General features: G+C 41.8%; 1 protein-coding gene across 9 annotated transcripts in view; it reads left to right on the top strand.

The window, feature by feature from the left end:
* The window catches only part of SRPK2 (SRSF protein kinase 2), a 279,322-nt gene extending 258,196 nt beyond the window's left edge, over nt 1–21,126 (top strand). For 6 of the 9 annotated variants that reach the window (XM_090041996.1, XM_090041999.1, XM_090042001.1 and 3 more), the window contains 4 exons: nt 11,236–11,305; nt 12,004–12,096; nt 12,595–12,687; nt 19,499–21,126. In XM_090041996.1, coding sequence (XP_089898122.1) covers nt 11,236–11,305; nt 12,004–12,096; nt 12,595–12,687; nt 19,499–19,683 — 441 coding nt within the window. In that variant the 3' untranslated portion in view covers nt 19,684–21,126. The remainder of the gene's footprint in view (nt 1–11,235; nt 11,306–12,003; nt 12,097–12,594; nt 12,688–19,498) is intronic. The other 3 variants (XM_090042005.1, XM_090042003.1, XM_090042002.1) reach the window with 2 other exon arrangements.
* Nucleotides 21,127–23,421: the final 2,295 nt, after the last annotated feature.

The following is a 23,421-nucleotide window of genomic DNA, read 5'->3' as shown; positions in this document are numbered from 1 at the left end:
TTCATGTCAGACTGAAATGCACTCTGATGGTGGGTTTCCATTGTCTTTTTGGTTTAGACGAAGGGCACTTAAAATACATGTAGTACCTGCAGAGTTTTCACTGTGGGAAGAAATTTCAGAGATCACCTTACTGAAAAATCAGTACTTTGATCTAGGCTATCCTGGGCCTGCATTAGAAGTGCCCCTCCAGCTCTATTTGCCCCTCAGGCTATGGACAGACATCTACGTAAAGCATTTCATATTCTGCTTCTTTTGAAGCACTTCTGGTTTGGATTGAGTCGATACCATATGGGCTGAAAGGATAGTCAGCTTGTCTTCCCAAATGTCTTTACCACCATTCACAGTCCTGAACACGAGGAAGGACTATGAGGATCTTCCTCGACCTCCTGGAGCTGTTCCTGGTGTCCAGGTTGGGCCCAGGACCTCCTGCCTGGTGTCATTGCTGTCACTGGACAGCTGAGAGCCCCCCTTCACAAGCAGCCGTAAAGCAAGCGTTGTTCCCTCCGTTCAGGTGAGCCGTTGCACAATGCTGTGTCAGGAAGCTGTCTCTGCCGTTGCCGTTGCTGTTGCCATTGCCACAGACCTTGTGTGTCTCTTGAAGACCTTGTTGCAGCAAACAACCACAGGCTCAGTTCTATAACAGAGTGTCTGCCAGGTTTATTACCTGTGAAGTGCCTACTCGCTGACATGCATGGCCAGTAGGTCACAATGTGTAACCATAGTTTCATAGTTTCATAGTAGCTAGAGTCGGAAGGGACCTAGGTAGATCATCTAGTCCGACCCCCTGCCTTAGCAGGAAAGAGCACCGGGGTCAGATGACCCCGGCAAGGTGCTCATCTAACTTCCTTTTAAAAATCCCCAGGCTAGGAGCCTGCACCACTTCCCCTGGAAGCTGGTTCCAGGCCCTAGCCACCCTGACTGTGAAGTAGCGCCTCCTAATATCTAATCTAAACTTACCCTCCGCCAGTTTGTGACCGTTATTCCTGGTCACTCCTGGCAGCGCACGGGGGAACAGGGACTCCCCCAATACCTGCCGATCCCCCCGACCAGTTTGTAGCAGGCCACAAGGTCCCACCTTAACCTTCTCTTGTGGAGGCTAAACAGGTTCAGGTCCCGTAGCCTATCCTCATAAGGCCTGCCCTGCTGACCCCTGATCATACGAGTGGCCCTCCTCTGAACTCTTTCCATATCGTCCACGTCCCTCTTGAAGTGTGGCGCCCAGAACTGGACGCAGTACTCCAGCTGCGGCCTGACCAGTGCCGCATAGAGGGGGAGGATCACCTCCCTGGACCTGCTCGAGATGCATCTGTGGATGCATGACAGGGTACGGTTGGCCTTCTTGACTGCCTCCCCACACTGCCGGCCCATGTTCATCGTGGAGTCAATGACGACTCCAAGATCCTTTTCCGTCTCCGTGCTGGCAAGAGGAGAGTTCCCCAACCTGTAAGTGTGGTGCCGGTTCTTCCTCCCCATGTGCAACACCTTGCACTTATCAGTGTTAAACCCCATGGATGCTTGTGGTAAGCTACAGGCATAACTTGCACATGGTGTCCCTAAGCCAAGAGTTTCCAGACCCTCCTTTGTACATTGATCAAAACAACTTCTGTTTACATCATATATATCCTAGTTCTCACCAAATGCTAAACTGTGTTAACTAGGTCATCTTAATCTCGCCAGCCTTATTTTGATGTCGTGTACTGGTCTTATCAGCCATCATTATCCAATAGCTGCGTGAAAAGTGTAATTATTTCTGCATGTTCTAATCTAAACCCTAAATCAGCGAAACACTGTAATACCTTCCCGCACCTCCAGTGAGGCCTGCATTAGTTAATTCTTTTCGGAGAGCTTTTCTGTGAGCAATATGTGCTCTGATCAGTGGTTGTATTAATCCATAACCCAGCAAAGCTTACCATAGTGTTTAATGGTGAGGACGCTAAAAACATAAGGAATGCCATTGACTATGATCAAAGGCCCATCTAGCCTTGTGTCCTGTCTTGCACAGAGGCAGTGGTGATGCTGAGTGGGGAGGGTGAACAGAGCATGCCCAGAGTCTCCCGTCCCTGTTCCTCTCCCTCTCCCTCTGCAGCTTCCAGCATTCAGATGATGTCCTGATTCAGAGGATCCACCCTATCTACCATATTCTCCAATCTTACTGCCTCATAGTTCGCTCTGCCATCAGGCTTCAGTTTGACTCCAGCTAGTTGTGTGTTTCACAGCCCCAGATATTTTGTATGGTCTTTCTTGGATGTCTGGTGGGTAAGTGACTCTCAAGAAGCCAATTTTCCAGGTTGGGGAGTGAGTCACAAAGAGGCCACCTCAAAGAGATAGAAAGGAAAGCACTGTGGGATGCTGGCGGGTTGACCAACTCCCTCTTGCACTATGGTGGAAAAGATAAATGTAACTTCATGCACTTTAGTGAAGTGCTGTGGGGTTTTTTCCTTATAATTTCGGGTGATTTTATATGATTTAGGCTAATTTTATAGTGCTAGAGAACTATGCTTTACTTGTCCCTTCATTTTTGCAGTTCGAGCCCCCTCCCTGCTCCAGCCCCTTTCCATGAGAGCTCCCCTACTGCCACCACCATGCACCATCCTCTCCCTTTCCCCACATTGGTGCTGTTACACAGAGAGCCAGCTTGCTGGGCCTCCCGCTATGCTGTCCTACCCTAGAGACTTCAGCCACTGTAACAGTGGCAGGGCAGGAGCCTTGGGGTCAAGTATTAACCCCCTGTGGACTAGATGCAACTGATTATCTGTGTGGACTGTGGGCCACCAGTTGAACAGCCTGCTCTGAGAAAGCTGAGCCTATCTTTGTTCTGGGAGCTGCAAGGGAGCTTTTGTCTGAGGGAGGCACATTACAAAATTAAGTCTGAGTTAAGTCCTGTGAGGGCTAGCATTTTCAGGGAGATTAAGAGCAGTCAGAATGGCAGGACTGCCAGCACTGGATCTATCATGCCTGGTGCTCTTTCCTGAGTACTGCTTTCAAGTAAGGATGCAGCAGGGGCAGTAAGTGCTGAGTCATCTGCCTAAATGCACATTTGACAAATGCTGGGAGACAGTCAGGGGAACCTGGGACAAAGAGTTCAATAGGAATGCAGCCAGGGACAGTCTCTGGGTGAATTTTACTGCAGCATTTGAATAGCAGTCCATCCAAATAACTGGTCCAGTCACTGTGAACAAAAAGAAGGCATTACTTTATGAAAATGGAGAACAAACCTTGATAATATAGCAGGTTCTGCTAGAGTTCGCATTATGCAGAGATCTGAGATGCATGATGTACACACTAAGTGCCCTTGAAATAATAAAGGCTTTGAAAGCTAGAGGGGGTTTCCAAATAGCAGAGCTATTGTTGGAATTCCCCAGCTTGTTCTGTGCCCAGTCAAGGATGCAATGAAGATGAACTAAAAATGATTGCTGTTTCTTCATGACACGAGCTCTGGCAGAGCACTTAGGTTATATGCTGACTGTTTAGATAGTTGTGTCAAGCAGATCTTAGGGGTTATGAACTTCTAAGAACTTGGCTCTGTTTGAGTGAGGGTAGGAAACCATACTCCTCTTGTGCTGGACACAGTGACACTCCTGTGACAGCATCGCCACCGCAGTTGTAGGAGAATATTCCTTTAGTGCAAAGCTGTGCGACTGGTGTTCTGTGGCCTGCATCCAGCTTGCACGGGGGTTAACACATGGCCTGTGGCCCCCTCTGCGGTTACCATGTCCCTTTTACTCCTGCTTGCTGCGGAAGCTGGGGTCTCTGGAGCAGGGTGTCATGGTGGGAGGAGGCCATGGGGCCCATCTGGCTTACTGGCTTGCGAGCCACATGGCATGCAGCCCCCAGCCCCTCAGAGTTTGGACAGCCCAGCCTTGGTGTGTGAAACTGCATCCAGAGTGTGCCAGCAGGGAGGAACAGCCCTTTGACTGGCACGCCGTCGGGGCAGAACTGTGGCTTGTTGACAGCAAGTCTTCTGTCATTACAAAGTCTGCAAGAGGAGAGGTTATAGCTTCTAGCCATGTTGGTCTAAAAAGCAGAGGCAGACAAAACTTGGGCTAAAGGCAATATCTTTTATTAGATTAACTAATAGCAAAAAGATTCTTTCTTTGCAAGGTTTTGGGGTCCAAACCCCCTTCTTCATGTCTGCCTCTGCTTTTTAGACCAACATGGCTACAGCCTATATCCCTGAAACATGAAAGATATCATAATTAGCTGTTTGGAAATGTACAGTTCATTGCTAAACAAGAAATAAGCAAAATTCAACTCCTTGCCAGACATCTGACACCTTCAGGGAAGAAGCCTGCAGGAGCCTTGTCTCTGCCTCAGCTGTAGAGTCACAGAACAACTTTTTCACAAAATGGACTTGGAAACCCAGGGGATCCGCACCATCCTTTACCTCTCCTGTGCAAAATGAAGTTTCTTTTCTACCTGGGAGAACTTTTAGTCTTTGAATTCTCCTCCACCTGATGAAGGGTGTTTGGACCTTAAAGTTTGCTAAAAAAGAATATTTTTTGCTGCTATGTAGTTGGTCTAATCAAAGATATCACCTCCAGCCCAAGAGTTTTTTGTCTGCCAAGAGGAGGGGGGAAATTTTCCAGGGGGAATAGACTGAGCAGGCGCCGAGTAGGACTGTCCTACTGGTGCCAGTTCCAGGAGAAGTGCCATGCTTTGGGCTGCCCTCTGCCTGTACTTTGCATGCACTACTGCTGGGAAGGAGAGAAATGCGATTCCACTGCTTTTCTTTGTTTATGTTGTTTGGCTTGAAGCCCAGGGAAGTGTCTGGCATGTTGATGGCCCCACCATCTAATACTCTGGGTTGCATTTCATGTTAATTAGATGGTGGTTAGCCCTGAGAGGCAGATGGTTAAAATACAAAGCTAGCCCTGTAACAGGGGAGGGTATTTTTCTGCTCTAATTTGTGGATCTGTTTTGGCACACAATAAGAATGACTTTCAGAGAGGTTTGTGACCATTCAGGAAAAACAGTGTTGCATTTTTAAATCCCAGTGTTTTTAATAAGCAACATGTAACAAAGCATAACTGGAGGCTGGCAGGAGGCATCAGAGAAGAGGAAGAAGCCTATACTTGTTTTTTTGCCATCCCCAAACGGAATATGGGTGAAAGGAAGGGTATTCCTGTGGGGAAGACACTTCTAAACATGAGAAGAGAATGAATACTGAATAATGATACTGCAGTATATTAAGGTTCCAGTTCAGCAAAAATTGCACCTGTGCTAAACTTTCTATGCAGACATGACCTTTGACATGAATAGGCCAACTCTCAGGAGTCCAGTTACACAGGAGCACAGTGGGGCCAGGTAGAGCAATGAGGCAAAGCATGAATGGAAATGTCTGCAGAATCAGGACCAGATGCTTTTATTTCATAGATTTTCATAGACATTAGGGCTGGAAGGGACCTCGGGAGATCATCGATCATTTGTGTTCTGCGCACAGGGCAGCACCTCTCTGATGTGCTCCCCCATCGAGTGAATGGGAGAGAGTCAGGCATCTCCCCAGTGGTGCCTGAATGTGATGGTGTATGTCCTCATATGGTGCATCTGAGCAGCACAGGCCAAGCAAAGGTTGACAGATCTTTTCAGCTTGCACACGAAGTTGTATTAATGAAATATTAGAATAATGTAATGTAACAAGTTGGTTTGAAGAGCAAATGTGACCTTGGAAGTTTCTAAAGCAGCAATTGCACAGTTGCTAAGGAGCAACGACTTTTATCAGCTATCAGATGTGACACAGTTAGTATTGTTCTGCGAGAAGAGGGCAGCTGAGAGAATGATGCTGGCATCAGAGGAGGAAACTTGCCTTGTTTTTCAAGATGAAAGGAGGATGCTGTGATCTTAATGTCACTAAATTTAAAACAGTTCAAAGAGTGATGACACAAAAACACAAAGGGCTTTAGACTACAGTAAGAGTTTATTTTCAGAAAAAATATTTGCTCACTACGTGCACTTTTCTTTCAGTAGAGATAGATGGTGTGAGATGCTTTCATTAATCACTAAATGCTGCTTTGCTCTGAAGAATGCAGTGTACATGCTGAAACATGCTAAAGAAAACTGTCTTCCAAGAGTAGTGGGGTGCTAGACACAGCATAAGTAAATGAAATAGAACAAAGTAGAAAAGGATGCTTAATGAGCAGCTACTCAGGACATTTATGTGGCTCTAAGAATAGACTGTAGGGATAGTAGACATCTTTTTTGCTTTCAAATACCCCATGACTGGCTGCGCTTTGTGCATTTGGTCTCTCTATCACATAGTGATAAAGCAAAATTCCTTTTGTGTTTTTATGTGCTTTTTATTTCCTGAAGTTGTAGAGGGAAATTTTGCAGGGAACAAACTGCCAATTAATGCACTTTTGTCATATGTCTTTTTGCCTTTCATCCTTGCTTTCCATTATTCATGGAGTGTCTTCTAGAATTAGTCCTTTTATAAAAGCTACTGAGATTGTTTCCTTCAAAATCTTTCATCTAGACCTGGTCCTCTATGATATTTTTGGGATATTGCCAACAGAAAAGTCCAGGTATATATGGTCAGGGGCTGCCTGTGCAAGTGTCTTAACCTTTCTCTGTCTCAGTTTACTCAAATATTACATGAGGATATAAACTTGTCTATTCTGTCTTTTTGGCTTTTATCTCAAAGGCATATGGGAATTGAGAAGGTTGCGTAGGGCCTTCTGGGATAGAGGAAGCTTTGCATCCACAAGTGAGGACCATCTTTCTCTGCAACTAAACCAAAGGTTTCAGATGTAGCCACTGTCTCTTTGTTCTTAGCGCTGAGTCATCTAGGTCATCCTAGAAATCGAAAAAGATTTGAGGCCCAAGTTGCAGTTCTCAGAGGCCTCTGGCTCCATGTAGCTCATGGCTCTATGAGAAGCAGCTTCTCTTTAGCTGCATTAGAAGAGAAAGGCAAAAGCAGCATCGCAGTAAGAAGAGAAACAGTTGTAGGGTTCCAGTTGTGGTAGGCCGTAGTTATGCTAAGCTATGCTAAGCTACAGTACCAAAAAGCAGTATGGGAGAAAAGGGCCTCCTGACTATTGGATGACATAGGAAGAAAAAACCCCCACACTAACCAGCATTAAAGGAAGTATAAACACAGCAGATACACATGTAAAGTTGGAACTTACTAGTGCGTGTGCAGGTGCATGAATTTGGGAAACAGAACAGATAAAGATGAACTTTTCGACAGAAAGAGAGAGAGAGAGAGAGAGAAAGAGTTGGCACAAGATGTGAGGGGTATGCATGTATGAACACAGGAGTTGGGTAGCCTGTTCCTTGTAGAGACCTACAGGAGTGTGTGTACAGCATCTCCACTTGTCAAGGGTAAGCTTTGCTAAGTTGGACTGATTGTTAATTAGATCAGTTGGTGTATTGTCGAACAACAAGAAACCATTCTGAGCTTTTGCCACTGAACATGTATTGGAGTTGTTTTCTGCGTTGCCTTTAGGACCTGGAAGATGGCTTACTAGCATCAGACTTCCAGAGCGTACAGACTGCAGTAGTCTGTGTATCAAAAGTAACACCAGCCAGATACCATTAGAGAAAACTCTGCATGCACCTTAGAACAACAGATTTATTACAGGTGATCCATTTTCAATTAATACTTTGATACTTTGAATTAGGTTGGGGCAAGAAAAAAAAATTTTGAAGGCAACAACAGCCGTCATGGAGTTGGTGAGCTGCTAGGATAGAGCTCGCCCTGGACACCAAGACAAGACTGTCAGACTCATGGAGTGGTGTTCTTTGCCTTGGGTGCCTTGATAGGATGGAAATTGATTTGACTTGGATTAAGGTTTGGTATTTGATTGGTCAAAAAAACACTTGATCAATTGACTGGTCAAATAGTGGTCAAATATTTTAAGCATTAGAAAAGTGAAGAGAGAGACTATAATCTTCAATAGGTTAGATACTTATGCTAATAAGAAAAAAGTTAACTTATGAAATATTTAAATTATTTACAACTATCAGTGTTAGGTAAGTGTAAATATGAATCATATTCAAGACTGAAAAGTTATTTCCTTGTCTTTTAACCCCAAACCAGCCCAAACAGTTATAAAATAAATTAAAATTAAACAGAAATAAAACACACAGAGCAACTGTGAGACAAAAGTCATTTAAAAAAACCCAGTTGTACTAAGAACACTTCAGGCTTTTTGTTGTTGGCCAGGAAGAGCAGCTTTTCTTATGCTGCTGGTTTTGTTTCTTCTCTCAGCAGAGTCCTGCAGCCCAATGTGGCTCAGTGGAGGGAAGGGAAAGGAGCCTGGAAATGCTCAGGAGAGAAGACAAGGGCAGGGGGTTCCTTCTCCTAAGTGGTGGGTGGATGGACCGGGTGCAGTGGGGGGGTATCCATCCTGACTTAAGCAGGACACTGAGGGACAAAGAGCCATGACAGCTGCCCTTGCTAACAGATAACACTATGATGCAATAAAAAGGTACATAAGGGTATTTTTTGCTTCATGGAATATCTGACACTTTTTGGCTGTGGTCAAATAGATGTTCAGTTGACCAGTCAGTTGTCATTATTTGACTAGTCAATTGAACAGTTTCCCAGACCCAACTTGGATGTATTGTATGTAATCAGTTCAGGTGGGTTTTTTGTTTCAAGAATTCAATAGTTGCTTCAGTATTCAGCAGGTTGGATTCTCTCTTATTAGGCTTGCTTTTGATATGGGAAAGATTGAAATGCCTGCTATTTCCCTCCTTGGGGACAAGGATTTGATTAATCCACTTACTATTTTGGAGTTTTAAAAAAATGCGTGCCTTTCTTCTTTTACCGAGAGCTTCATGACAGTCAGGTTTGACAGGTTGACATGATACAACTTTTGATTCTCAGATCTCCTACCTTAACATAGGAACTTCTAGCTCATCTTCCAGCTCTGGGTTTCCTAATGTACACCCAGGGCCAAACGATTAATCCAAACCTGAAATCCATGAACTCTATGAATAAAAGGGGTGTGTAGGTGTTTGGAGGAGAATTTGTTTAGTATTAATATTATCCTTTTAGTACTGTTCACTCTGATTTACATTATTCAAATGAGAGTACTAAGTTGTGGATTTTTTTGGTGGATGACTGCTAACATTTTTGTCATGAAACTTCTCTCTCAGAAAAAGTCAAACTTGAGGTTGCATGGTTCCTCCAGCATTTGACTGCTATCATTAAAGCATTTTGGAGTCTGATACCATTACAGTCAATTTGTAGTGGTATCTACCTACTGACCTACAACAGGGCTGTTCAATTGGCGTTTGTGGGCTGGATGTGGCCTGCAAGGGGCTAATATGTGGCCTGTGGGCGTCTACCTGGTTTTTACTCCCCTCATTACTTTTGCAGCCACGGTAGTTGGGAATGGAGCAGTGGGCCAAGTTTCTCATGATGGTAGAGGAGCAGGGGAGAAGGCTGGGCATGTTGGAAGATTGAGGCCCCTGCAGTAAGGGAGGGAGTGGGGCTGCCACTGGGGCTAGGGCAGGGGCAGGTGCTGCCCAGCCATGGCAGGGCAGGTCAAGGCATGGGATGGAGCCACGAGCCACTCGTTTAGAGGGCACAGCTCCCGCAGCTGCACACACCTCTGGAGGGCATGGGGGCATGTCCCCCCTGGATCTGCATGTAGGGCAAGGGTGGGCTGCCACTGTGGGCTGAGGCCAAGGGTGGTGCCAGGCTCTTCCTGGCAGGGGGTTGGGCTAGGGCTGTGCTCAGGGCAGGCGGCAGCAGCACTGGGAGTGGGGTTACGTGGACGGCTGTGCCTACCCCAATATTTGCTGTAGCCCCCCATATTCCCCCTCCCAGTGCTGCTGCTGCTGCCACCCATCCTGAATGCAGCCATGGTCCAGCCACCTGCTGGGAAGACCGTGGTGCTGCCTCTGGCCCCCAGCCCGCTGCAGCAGCCCACCCTTGCCCCGTATGAAGATCTGGGGGGCACACATCCCCCATGCCCTCCTGGGATGCGTGCAGCAGTAGGAGCTGTCCCCCCTTGCGCCCCCGACAAGCTGTGGCTCTGTCCCATGCTGTGTCCTGCCCCACCCTGGCTGGGCAGCGCTTACCCCAGTGTCAGCCCCACTCCCTCCCTCACCTTGGGGGCCTTGATCTGCTCCCCACATGCCCCTTCCCTCCCCCCTTGGCTCTTCCCCCACAACAGATTTACCAGCCGAACGCTGCTCTCCATGCGGCCGGGCCGCATATTGGCTATTGGATTGGTATCAGCCGATATGGCTCGTTAAAAATCCGCCATCGGTATCGGCCCAAAAAATCTCTATCAATGCACCCCTAGTGTGGATATTTGGAAGGGTGGCATTCTGTTCTTTTCAGGTACCCGAGATGACCAGATTGCTCAGGTTTGCATTCTGTTTCTGGATGTGTACATAGATGTTCACGTGGGTAGGACTCCACACCCAGGAGCAGAGTGCCATTCTGTGCAGGAGAGCCATTCTTAGGGCTCAGACAGTCATGTCAACAACCAAACTTAGTTGTAGGGCAAGAAAGGGATGGGATGCCATCCTCAGTGTTGAAGAATATCTATTTTAATGGTTATTACTATTAAAAATGTTTGTCTTTATTGCCATTTTGAATTGTGGTGAATCTAGTCTCTTGGATCCAAATGCATCCTTCAGAGGAAATGATTCTGTCTTCTGAATTCCAGATGGAAATTAAGTGCACACATTGACACAGCTTTATAAGGGTTTCAGGTCTCATTAGAAAAACATTGACAATTTTTCTTTAACTGGCTTTCTTCAGTCAAGCTCTCTCAGGGATTACTACCCTTAGTTAATTTCCCAACAGTGGGGATCTGTACTGATACTAACAGATGACGGAAAGATTTCTTAGCTTGTCCATTCAAACCCAAGAATTACCGTGTAGATTGACAGCATAGATTCACGTGCCTTAGCTGACTATCCCAGTTCGTCAGAGTCAATGCCATAGATTCTGATTTAGTAGAAAGAAGTGGACTGGGGTTGAGGCTTCTTGCTCTTTGTAAGGCTGTTGATCTGAGCCTTCAGCGATGCAAGGGAACAGATCCTGTGGTGGGTTCTGACTTTGGTACCGAGAGCACGGGAACTTTCTCCAAAGACAGTTGCTCTGTGCTGTCAGTTTATTCAAGGAACTACACTACTATGTAAGTACACTTTCCTTGAGCACTTGCTTTGAGAATAATTCTCTCATTTATAAAAGATTGCTTTGGCATTCGTCAAAAATGTAAGTTTAATATATTTATTTCTGAAATACCCATAAGTGTGTCTGTTGTGTTGCAGGCATTTGAGCTTGCAACTGGAGACTATTTGTTCGAACCACATTCTGGTGAAGACTATTCCAGAGATGAGGGTATGTATCTTTTGAGATGTTACACAATTTCCCAGAGATAATCACACCTTTGTAAAGTTTTTACTAGCGGGGTTAGTTTTTGGATTTGACTGAACTGTTCATCAACACTGTGTTCTGGTTCCAGAATATAAATTCACATGTTTTTCTTTTTAGTTTTAAGTCCCATGAATAGCAATAGGTGGGCAAACCTCCTTCAGCAGATACACTACTCTTGCTTAACAGCATCCTGAAGGAAGTAAACTACCTCCTTGTAAGATCTGCATATGTGTGAAAACCTGATTGAGAATGTTTCAGTTACAAAAGCAACACAATCAAGCTCTATAGTTTTCTCTGTTTTAAGATTGACACTGGAATAATTATTCACAATTGTGTATATTTGATTTTAAGTAGTGAATTACTAATTTTTTTAAAACCAAAATTAACTCCTGCTTCCATCTGTGTACCTGTCCATTTCCATGCTTGTTTGCTTGTAATGCCCTTTGCAGTGGTAACGTGGGCATCATTCATTGTTCCTAAGTGCTACTAATGATGCCAGAGCTCTGCTGATCCTGGAAACCTCTGCATGGGTTTGCTGCAAACATTGTTAATTTAAAAACTATTTCTGATTTTTTACTAATTCCAGTTTCTTTCCTCTTCTTTTTATCCCATCCTTTCCCTGCCCTTCCCACTCCCGTGTCCTTTTTTTCTCTCCTTCATAGACCACATAGCACACATCATAGAGCTGCTAGGCAATATCCCAAGGCACTTTGCTCTGTCTGGAAAATATTCTCGGGAATTCTTCAATCGCAGAGGTAGTACCTCTTCTTTTTGAAAGGCGCCGTGATGCAGACAGAAGTGGAATGGCAGCTGGTGGTTATAACACATACCACTAAGAAGCATTTTCTCAAATCATACATGCAAAATTAGCCTTGAAGAACAAAAATTAACAAATGAAAAAACAAAAACCCATAAAGCATTCCATTGCCTTTGTTTTGCCAACTTATTGAAAAAAAAAATTGCATATGTATTTTAAATCAGTTAATTGGCAAAATCTTATCTTTTAACTGTCTTTTTGTTGGAGAAATTTCCCTGAAAGCACATTTCCAAATTCCCAAATTTGGAAATTCCAAATTTCCAAATTAACCATCCCAAGTGGAAAGCCTTGTCTGTACACTCAGTGGTGTTTATGGCTTTTTTTGAGGAGGACAAATCTATTTCTGTCTGTACTGGGCCAGCATTAGTGTGTGCATGCAATGTACTGATTAAACTGTTGTATGTTTCTGTTTTGCTGGCAATATTCTCCAATGCAGACCACATAGCATTGATCATTGAACTGCTGGGAAAAATCCCTCGAAAATACGCTATGTTGGGGAAATATTCCAAGGAGTTTTTCACCAAAAAAGGTAATGGTATTTATGCAACACTAATTTAAAGCATAACGCTAGCCAAAAGGATAAATTATACATTCATGTGTGGGTAACGAAGAAATATATCCATTTAAATGAGAAGATCGTGTTAAAGAAGAGTTTTATAAGTGTGAACTCACCTTTCCGTGAAGAGCAAAAAGTTGCAGAGTAAAAATGATTTCACTTACCATTTATATTGTGAAACAGTGGATATTAAAGCAACATTTTCATAAAGCATTATTTAAATGTATAGATAGCACCAAATGCATCCTAATGTAAAATTAGTTTAAATTTATATTCTCTGAAATTTATCATCGGATAATGCAGTCTGACAAACATTGAAAGGATTTAAAATACTCTTGGGGAAAATAACTGTTGTTCACTTTTTACCTTATGCTGTTCAAGCAGACTCTCTTTCTAAGGGGTAAAACAAATAATAAAGAGAAACACAAAGGTTTTATGTATTTCCTGCCATTACCTTCCCATTCTAATAAGGGGAAAACAAATACAGAAATAGTAGTTGTGTGACACAGATATGGACAGCTTGTGTCTTCCGTCTCAATAGCATTATTTCACTTTTAACAGTATCAGTATTATTTGTGTTGTGGTAGTATCTGGGAGTCCTGTTCGTAGCCTGGGTCTCCATCATGTTAAGTGCTGTACAAATATGAAATAAATTTAATACTAAACCTGTATGTGATGTAGTACAAGAACTGGTTTTGGTCAAGTTTCTTTCATTTTGGCTTCAGTTAGGTTAGCAGAATTAAACTAGTATATGTCTCTCTTTATAACATGGTGAATTGTTCTACTGTCAGGCTGTAGTACCTTGTCTCTCTGTTACTTGCTCTTATTTTGTTGATTAAATTCTTCTAATTGTAATCTCTTACACTCTAACAATAAAAGTTAATGTCTTGAGAATTTCTCTCTTCGGTAGATGCAGAAATCAGGCTAGCACCAATAACAACTCAGCATTATTTCAGATCTCATAAGTGAACTCATTGTGGAAAGTGGTGACGTCTGGTGGTTAAGCAGGGATAGGGATTCCTGGGCGACGTTCCTAACTTCAACACTAGCTCACTGTGATGGTCAATTTAGTGCACACACAAGGTCCTTTTTTGTGTCTTCAGAATGGCTATTCAGGCTTAAATACTAGCTTAGCACAGACTGACCAGCATTTTGTAAAAACATAGTAAAAACCTTGACATGACATCAAAATTAAAAACGTGTTGCAGTGCTTCTGGTGCACAGACAAGAGGATTTTATCACTGAGGACATCTGACTATTCTTTATCCTTGGGCAGTTGGTAAGATTAAAATAAAGTGGTAGTAAAGATTTGTTTGTTTCCAGTGCGCGTCTCATTCCCTTCTGGGAATTCCTGCTGCAGATTTATACCCCTGGCCTCTCTGCATGCCCCTCTTTGGCTCTGGAGTCTTAGAGCAGGTGTAGATCAAGAACCAGCCATGACTTCCTTCATATCGTGGTAGTGGAAGAGGAGTGATGTTGTACCTGTGGTGGGCCAGAAATAATGCAAGAGGCAAGGATTTTTTAGGTTGTGTTTTTTATTGGATCTACTATGTAGCTGGGGCAGAGTTAGACAAACCTTTTCATGGAAAACATTTTTCCTTAGGTCTGATGATAAGGCACAGAAAACCAGGCACCTTAAGAAATTCTTACCTCTCTTGCCTCATTGTCATTTATGGTAGAATCCTTTATTGCTCTTCTGTCTAGCTAATAAGGTTGGTCTGTTGGAGTTCACATTAATACTAAAAAAACCCCCATAGTTGTTATAGCTTGGGGGAGAGGAGCTGTTTATTTTCCTTTGCAGGGAGGGAGGGGACATGGCCCTCTTCCTTGGATCTCTCAAGTGCATTTTAACAACCACTGCAGCTGTGGGGCACTGACAGTCCACACCCCCTGCTCCACTTGTGGCAGTTTAGGGTGCTTTTGGCATCTTTCCACATTATTCTTGTACAGCAGGGTTGATTGTGGGTGAGGACATGAATGGGATGGTTTGCATAGGGATGATCCTGCTGTGAACAGAGGACTGGACTAGATGACTTCCTGAGGTCCCTTCCTACTCTGCTTTTCTGTGATTCGGGGTATTCTGGTGGCAGTTTTTCTAGGAGCAATGGATCTAATATTGCATCTTTATTAAGCTGTTCATTACCAACTGGTCATTCTGTTTGTATCAGTTACTTTTGTTAAATCTGATTCTGGCAGGAAATTAGGCTTTGGAAATGCCATTGGAGAATAATGTTAATTAAAAAATCAGAAGCCATTTTTAATTTAAACATTGTTTAATTTTTTTATTTCAAATCAGAAATTTTATTTTCATCCCAGATTAATTATTTATGAACTTTTTAATGTATAGCTGTAAATTGCTAGACTTGGGTTTACCCACTAGTTTTAGTTTCTTACAGATTGGAGGCAAGGATTTCCTTGGGTGATATCTGTTATTGGACCAACTGCACGGCTGGGATAGACTTAGACAAACTTTTGAATGCAAGAGATCCTTCATCCCAGATTGGACACACAATTTTTTTGGTTTTTTATGAAGTTTACACTTAAAATGCTCAGGATAAAACATCCAAATTCAAAGCTGATGAACAGCTGTATTGTGAGAAAAGCATGAATTCAACAGAAGACTGATAAGCAAATAGACATGCTGCTGTTGTGCCTAGCACCCCCTGCTGATATGTCAAACCTTCTCCAAGTTAAGAAAGCTGAAATGTGTTGGCAAGGATGCACACAAATTGCAAACTCTGCTGGAAGAGGCTTTGGGGCCTACGTTAATTAGGTGCTTTTGGAATATCTCATTAGGTGCTGAAATAAGGGTTTAGGACTATACATTTAGACATTTTAGAAAACATTGCCCTCTGTATAAAAAAAAATTACAGTCCAATTGATAAATGTATTGAAGGTATACATAATTTCTCATCACTAATGGGGGAACAATTCTATTCATCGTGTTTTGAAATACCAAGTTTTGTGCCCAAAAAAACGAATTAAAAAGTAATAAAAATGTGGTAGCTGGTGATGGAGCAAACAGAACTTTAAGCAGCAAATACTTTCAGGGAAGTGTTCAGTGAACTACTTGTCGATCATTCATGTGAGCAAAATTGCAGGCTCCTAGTTTTCAGTATTTTGGGTGAAATTGAATTAAAAGATAGTCCCAGTAATGATATTTTTATAAGCATTTATAATTCAGGTCATTATCAATTTAGAACTAAAGGCACAGTAGCACAAATATTCAAATCAGTGTCACAAAGCCTTAGCCTGAGTGATAGCAAGGATTTAAACAAAGAAAATCTCTCGTCCCTGAAGCTGTGATGCAAGGGATTTGCAACAGGTCTGTGCTCTCCAATGAAGTGCTTCCTGCTGTGGGCTTTATCACATTATCATTGCTGCTTAAGGTGGTCCCTAAGTTGCTACTTGTGGAAGAGACAATGAAAAGACAGCTCAAAGATGCCCCCAGGAGCCTTTCCTTCAGACATTAGGCTGCCACATTTAAGGGATTTGACTACATCTAGACAAGCCATTGGAGGGCACTGTTGAAGCACTCTCTGAAGCTCTTTTGATGAACAAAAGGGCATGGAGAAAGCTGGGGAGGCAGAATTGTAGTTGAGGATTCAGTTTTATAAAAAGGGAGTTTGCTACCAGTGGCCAGGAGCGTCAGAAGAACCACGGGTCTTATGCAGGTTCAGTGCCAAGTTGCTGGGTGTGGAAAAGTAGGGTCTGTAAATCAGAGTCCACTTGGAATAGCAATACTTATGATTTAGTTGCCCAGACCTAAAGAAAGGCACTTTATACCCAAAAGCTTGCCTAGCATCTCTCTCAACTACATAGGTGGTCCAATAAAAGATATTACCAAAAAAATCCTTGCTTCTGACAATAAGGACTTTTTTGCTGAGAGTAAATTGAACCTGCTTTGCTGTAGTTTAAACGCATTATTTCATGTTGCTCTGTGTTGTGAAGTGGCTGCACTATTTTGTATGACTGTTGAGGGGTCATCTTAATTTTTCAAATGTAACTATTAATATATTTCCTTTTGTATGCTTAAATTGCATATTTGGTGTTACTTAGAGATGGGTGAGGGTTCCACTAAATAAGGAAGAGTTACTAACTCCTTTGGAGTCAAGGCTGAATTCCTGGTACAATATACCATTTTTCAACACCACCTTTTCCTTACCAAAACCAAAACACTCATAGACCACATCTCTTCCTAGGGTAAAAAGGGAAAAGTTTAGTGACTATCCCGTAAATTATGTCAGAAATGTGAGGATTTAACTTTTTTCATAATTCACTTTTTTTCAAAGTTTTTTCTAATTTTTTTGGCTTATATCCCTGAGACATTTACAAATGAACTTCAAAGTTCATCAGTTAAGGGCGTTTCTAGATTTGGGGGGAATATATAGATATTTAAAGGTATTATAATGGGACTACAAAAGCATGTCTATAGATAGCTGTGTGTGTTTGGAAGTTCATCAAGCCCACAGGGGTACTGCACCAGACTTCCAGTTCCACGTGCACCACATCTGGTGATACGCACTTCAGCTGTTGCAGTTAATGCCAACTGGCCAAAGGGCTTGTTAGCTAGGACTGGCCAACAAACAATCACAGTGGGTGTGCGGACTCTGCCCTCAAAGGAGCAGAAAAGATGAAAGCACACAATGGAAAAGGGACTGCTCTGACAAATGACAGTGAGGAAACCACATGGAGATGAGAGGTGGGTGGGATGGGGTCCGTTTGCCTGCAGGTAATTCACTGCACCAGTCACTTCATGGGTTGCTGGCTGTCACTGAGCAAGTTGCAAGCATGTGGGCCTGGAAGAAGCCTCCTCAGTCATCAAGTTGTTTCCATCAATAGAGTTTATTCATGGCCAATTTATACCATTTGTTCTTGTGCCAACATTTTCCTGACGTAAATGGTTCTCCTCACTGCAGCATTAACTTGAATGCATCACATTGACAGCTTACAACGGTCACGCTGATAGCTTCTCCTCAGCTGTTTCCATGCGATGAGCTCCCAGTTTGTAGAATAATAATCCTGAAGTGCATGACCTTATTAGACTTTGTAGTATTGAATTTCATCCCATTTCTTTTACTCCGGTCCTCAAGGACATCCAGTTTTGTGTACAATACCTGAATTAACTTGGGTATTAGCCTATATTTGCTAATCACTTTGTGCTAGTTGCTTTACTGAAGGCCTGGCAGAGGATGTCTACCTCATTTCCTGTCTACAAAATGAGAGATCAGGTTATCCTGGCATGTTCTCTCTTCGGTAAAACTCTAATTGCATTTCATCTCATTTTCTATTTACTGACTTGCATTTAATTATTCTTACCTTCAAAATTTGTACTATTGAGGGCAGACTGAGGGGCCTATAGGTGCCCATATAATTCCCCTTTCCCCCCCCTTTCTTAAATATAGCTGTGTGTTTGCTGTTTCCCATCTTAGGGTACATCCACAACTTGGTAAATTTGTTAAGAAAACTTGCACTGGACTTGTGGCTTTGTTTGAGTGAACTGAGTCGGAGTTTTGTTGCCACCTCAGCTGTGGCAATTTACACTGTCATACCCTCATTCCCCTTGTCCATCCTGCACTTACCCCCACAGTCTACTTCAAAAACTGAGACAAAGTATTCATTTACTTTTGGGGCCTACACTACCTTTGCTTTTATTTTATTTCATCATCCGTTAAATATTTTAAGAACCCCAGAAGAATTTTTGTAACCCCTGCCAAACTTGCCCTTAAATGTAAGGATCTATTTAGCCAGCCCTCCCAAGGGGCTGTTATATTTTCCTCAGAACATGCTAACCCTTATTTGGAAATTCAAGTTCAGGCTCTACTTTGCAACAAATAAAACATTCAGAATATACCGACAATATTAATTTAGCCTCTGTGGTGAGATCTTGGGAAAAGCCAGGACCTTACCCAGAGACTTCACGCCTTTTAGACACCGATGTGATGCATCTGTGTAAGAGATGGACGTGGCATCTCAGGAAAGCAGAAGGGCAGAGGTATGTTGTTTGGAGGACCACATTTGTAATCAAGTACGTGCCCAAAAAAGTCTGGTGGATCCCAAGTCTGGAATCTCTAGGCTTTGGCAGGTAGTGGGGCTGGGCATTCATGGTCCCTGTGGGGAAAATGACAACACTGGGAACACGTTACTTGTTTCTTCCTAGGGGTTCTGCTAAGTCTTTTTCAGCACTACGGTGAAAACTCTCGTGTGTCGGTGGTGGTGATGGCAGCATTTCTCACTGGGAAACTTCCCTTATCTTTAATCTCATGACTCAGGTTTTCTTTGCATATGGTCAGCTAACAATAGGCTGTGCCACATTCAAGGCTAAAGTAGTATTTGATACAAAGACTTATCATTTCACCACACTGCAGTTTGCATTTCTTTGTCCTGAGTAGATCCTGCTAGCATTCACATTTTAGTCACCTATCTTGCAGAGGCTAGATCTTTTCAAAATTAATCTATTATGTAGATTGGTTAGGGTTGAGATCTGAAAATAATTGTACGAAGGACACACACGTATGTGAATTGCCAGTATAGTGCAGCTAATTTAAGAGGAACCATGCCTTCAGAATATGTGCTTTAAGAATAATTTTTCATTTTTGATAATGACCTAAAACATTTGCTGGGTTTATTTCTAAGGGAGGACTGCAGTAAGTTACACAAAGCTGCTTTAGTAGATATTCTGTGCAATGGTGTTCTGGATATGATGAATGGAAGTGACTAAATGACATAAGCAGAATAAAATTTATAATTGGCTTTTTCTAACATAATTCATTTTTCCATGCAGGAGAACTCCGGCACATTACCAAGCTGAAACCCTGGAGCCTGTTTGATGTACTTGTGGAGAAGTATGGGTGGCCACATGAAGATGCTGCACAGTTTACAGATTTCTTGATCCCCATGTTAGAAATGGTCCCAGAAAAACGAGCTTCAGCTGGAGAATGCCTTCGGCATCCATGGTTGAATTCTTAGCAGCCTCAACATATAGTGCTAAGCCAGCAACCACTTTCCATTGCATCAAACCTAAATGGGGACTATCACAAAACAGGATCACAAATGAGCTGGCTTCATCCTCAGACCTTTATTTTGCTTTGAGGTACTGTTTGACATTTTGCTTTTTGTGCACTGTGTTCTTGGGGAAGGGTAGTCTTTTTGTCTCCAGCTAGTAGTTTACTGACCCACTTTCTTCAGAAAACACTTACTGTGTCTTTAAGCATTGTTTCTTGTGTTGTGTGGCATTCAAATGTCAATTTTTTGAACAAAAAGTACTTTTTCCCCCCCAATGTGTTTTGCCAGGTTTTGTAACTATTTATGAATAATATTTTAGCTGATGAGTATTATATAATTTACAAGCTTAAGAAATTATCAAATCAGTACTGAGAAATGGCAAGGAATTGTACAATTTTATCTTCTGGCAAAGGGACATCATTCTTGTATTATAGTAAATGTAAATGCACCCTGTAAATGTTTATTTCCATTTAAATATGGGATGGGGATTAAATTTCAGAGTAAAGCTACTAAGTTTTAGAGAGCATTGTAGCATACAAATTGCATGTAGTGAACTTCAACTGCTTTAAAGAGCTGTGTAAACTTTCCATCTGCAGCAGTTCCCATTCATTGGATTTTACACAAAGTGGCTCTGGTTTACAAGATTTCATTCCCCAAATGGCACTTTAAAGGAAGGCTAGACTTCTTTCTACTAAAGTATGCATTATCATTTAGCACTCCCTTTTAGAACTTTTGCCTATTTTAAGTGCTTTTAAAAGAGAAAATAGCAATTTCCCTTTTAATGTGATAGTGAAGATATGGTACCAGATGGTGTTGCCTTTTTTTAAGCACTGTAAGTTGTACTATACCAAGAGATTAAAAGTGAGCATGGGAAACATTCTCTGTGTAGAGTTACTGATCTTTTACAAAATGTGTGCTTGGAGTCAGAGTAGATACAAAAGCAGTTTTGGTACAGTGCAGTCAGCACAATTATCTGACGGTACGGAGAGATCATGCTCATTCCATTCATAGCTTTACATGTTTTCTAAAACAAATTGCACTAGCTTAACTTTTTCCCATGAATTAACATATATAGAAATAAGATTTCCCTTTGTAAATTGCACGCAAAACTTTTAAATGTTTCCTAGAAAAAGGCTAACTAGACTCACTCATAGGCAATACAGATTTTAGAATGTAAAATATGGAGATGTATTTTGGCCTCTTTTAGAAGTCAGTGGGATGAATGTAAGTTTATTTCTGGTTTTACATGTTAATTATGGTGCCACTTTTTCTTGACTCTGTCCATTTAAAATTTATTCACATGCCTTTGCAATAACTAGATTGTGAGAAGGTAGCCCTGTGTTGTAACAATAACAAATTGTTTGAGGTGCTTGCAGTTGTCTAATTAAAGTGTTTTGTTTTTTCAGACATTGTGCTAGTCATTGGAATGTTTGGTAGAGATAAATCCAACTGCGCTGCAGTCCCATTTCCCATTACAGCTAGCACAAATTAAAAGAAACATGCTAAAATGGCAGTAGACAATTCTTTTGTAAACTTAAGAGTATTTTGTTAACATTTTACCTACTGTCAGTGACAGCAGACTGTACAGCAGTGGAAACAGTATGTCTCACACTTAGCTCACCGCTTGTTCAGACATGTCAGACTTGAGAAATGGCATTCCCTAGGGCTTGCTCCAATTAAACAAACATTCCTTTCCCATTTCCTTATGTGTCTCCCTCCAGTATATTTAAAATGAAAACTGTTAAAAACCTCTTAGAGTGCAATACTAAATGCTACTATTTAGAAGGAACTCAGCCACAGCAATGTCAACAGTTGGGTTTCAGATCAGATAGCCCATGTTCATCCGCTCTTCAGCCACTTCATGCTGGAACATCTTTTTAGAACAGCAAGGATGATGATGACAAATGCTGCACTAGAAGCAGAGAAGATGGAGGTAAAATCATTTTCAGCTTCGCAAGTGGAGTTAGCTATTATTGATTTGTAGCTGCTGCTCAAGTGAACACGTATTCTTTGAGTACAGGAGGGAAAGAAAAACATAAGAATCAACAAAGCCCACCATTTAAAAATGCACCAAATTAAGTATTAATACATTGCAACTCTTTGTAATATTATACCTCTCAAAAAAATCCTGTGGTACTATATTCAGTCAATGACTTAGTGCTATCTCAGACTTAGTTAAGCTCCTGCTCTTCTATTTTTCAAAAGCTCTAGCTGTTCACGTTAAAATGACAAAGATTGCCGCTTGCACAATGAAGATTTTTGCTCTGAAGCTAGGTGATGGACACCTCACATGGGGGGGTGGGAAGAGTTTTTCATCTGTCTCTAAACATCATACTAAAAGGTGTAGTAGACTGTGACTATTATGATGCATGTCTTAGGATATGTCAGTCACTTTTTCAACGCTGGGCCCTGGCAAATGGTCTCGACTGAAAACTGTTACTTATTCGGGTTTGGTCAGCTCACCTAAATGCTGATATTTTTGCAACTAAAACATCAGTTTAACCTCTAGCCACAGGGAAACACATAAATGAGAATGTTCCCAGATGAGCAGGGAGAGCATTAGGAATTGATCTCATCAATCCAGCACCTTGGATCAGTAGTTATTTTATGACAAAATATCACCTGCTAAACTATTTCAGTTAGATAAGCCAGGTTTTTTTTAAATCAGTAAGAAGTCTTCGATTCCTTGGAAATATAGTGTTAAAGAACATGGGGGAGAGGGAGAAACTGTCACAGCCCCAAGTTAAAAACAGTGACATGAAACACCTTGTCCTCCCACTAGGCTTCCATTTAAAAAACAAAGTGGGAATCCTGCCTTTGGGTCCTACAGCATAAAACATTAGCACACATGGCAATAACATCTTTACTGCCACTGAGTGATATTATGCTGCTTATACAATAAAAACAAAACATTGAACTTACTGTATAAAAATAATCTAAACTGTCTAGCTGTATGGTTCATTCCACACGTCATATTCTATTTTAGTTACAAAAACACACCCATCTTTTTCTGGTAATAACAATATGTAACCCTCATAAACAAGTGGACATGGATTTTAAAGTATGGTGTTCTACACATCTGAGCTCATTTTAACATTTCTAAAACAAATTTAACAAAACCCCACTTCAGTAATGCATGTTGCAGGAAGATTTTTTTTTTTTTTTTTTTAAACCTTTATCCCTTCTCAGCCTCTTCTAGGCTTCAATCAAATGTACTAGTGTATATGTGGATATTACAGTGGTCAGTCATCAAAAGTGAAAGTAACAAATATTAGAAACATGTTTGGTATAGATTTAGTTGATAACTGTACCAGTGTATGAATATTCATACACAATACAAACTGGATGGATTTAGCTTTGTATAAAGTGACGTTTCAGTAGACAGACACTACAATGCAGTATTTCTAGTAGCTTCTCTCATCACTGTAGTGTATCCCTTATGATTAGAAGGAAAAAGACAAGATAATACCCCTCATGGACACCTTCAAATATAGTGCAGGAAGATGCAAAAAAAATTGCAACTGGTCAGTTTCTTCATGCAGGGAGAGTGAAATATTTGCAAAATGGCAACATTTTTAAAGGCCCAAAATTAGTGCCACAACTTGCAGCTGTAACACAGTTATGGCAGTTATTAAATATTTGCACACAGATTTGCTGCGAATTGTTTACCCTTAAATATACTACCATCTCAGGACAACTGTA

This window comes from Crocodylus siamensis, chromosome 4 (assembly GCF_052110815.1).
Source record: "Crocodylus siamensis isolate JL-2025a chromosome 4, ASM5211081v1, whole genome shotgun sequence".
In the NCBI taxonomy this organism is placed as follows: domain Eukaryota; kingdom Metazoa; phylum Chordata; order Crocodylia; family Crocodylidae; genus Crocodylus; species Crocodylus siamensis.
Note: the sequence above shows the minus strand (reverse complement) of the source record. Positions and strands in the feature narration are given on the sequence as shown.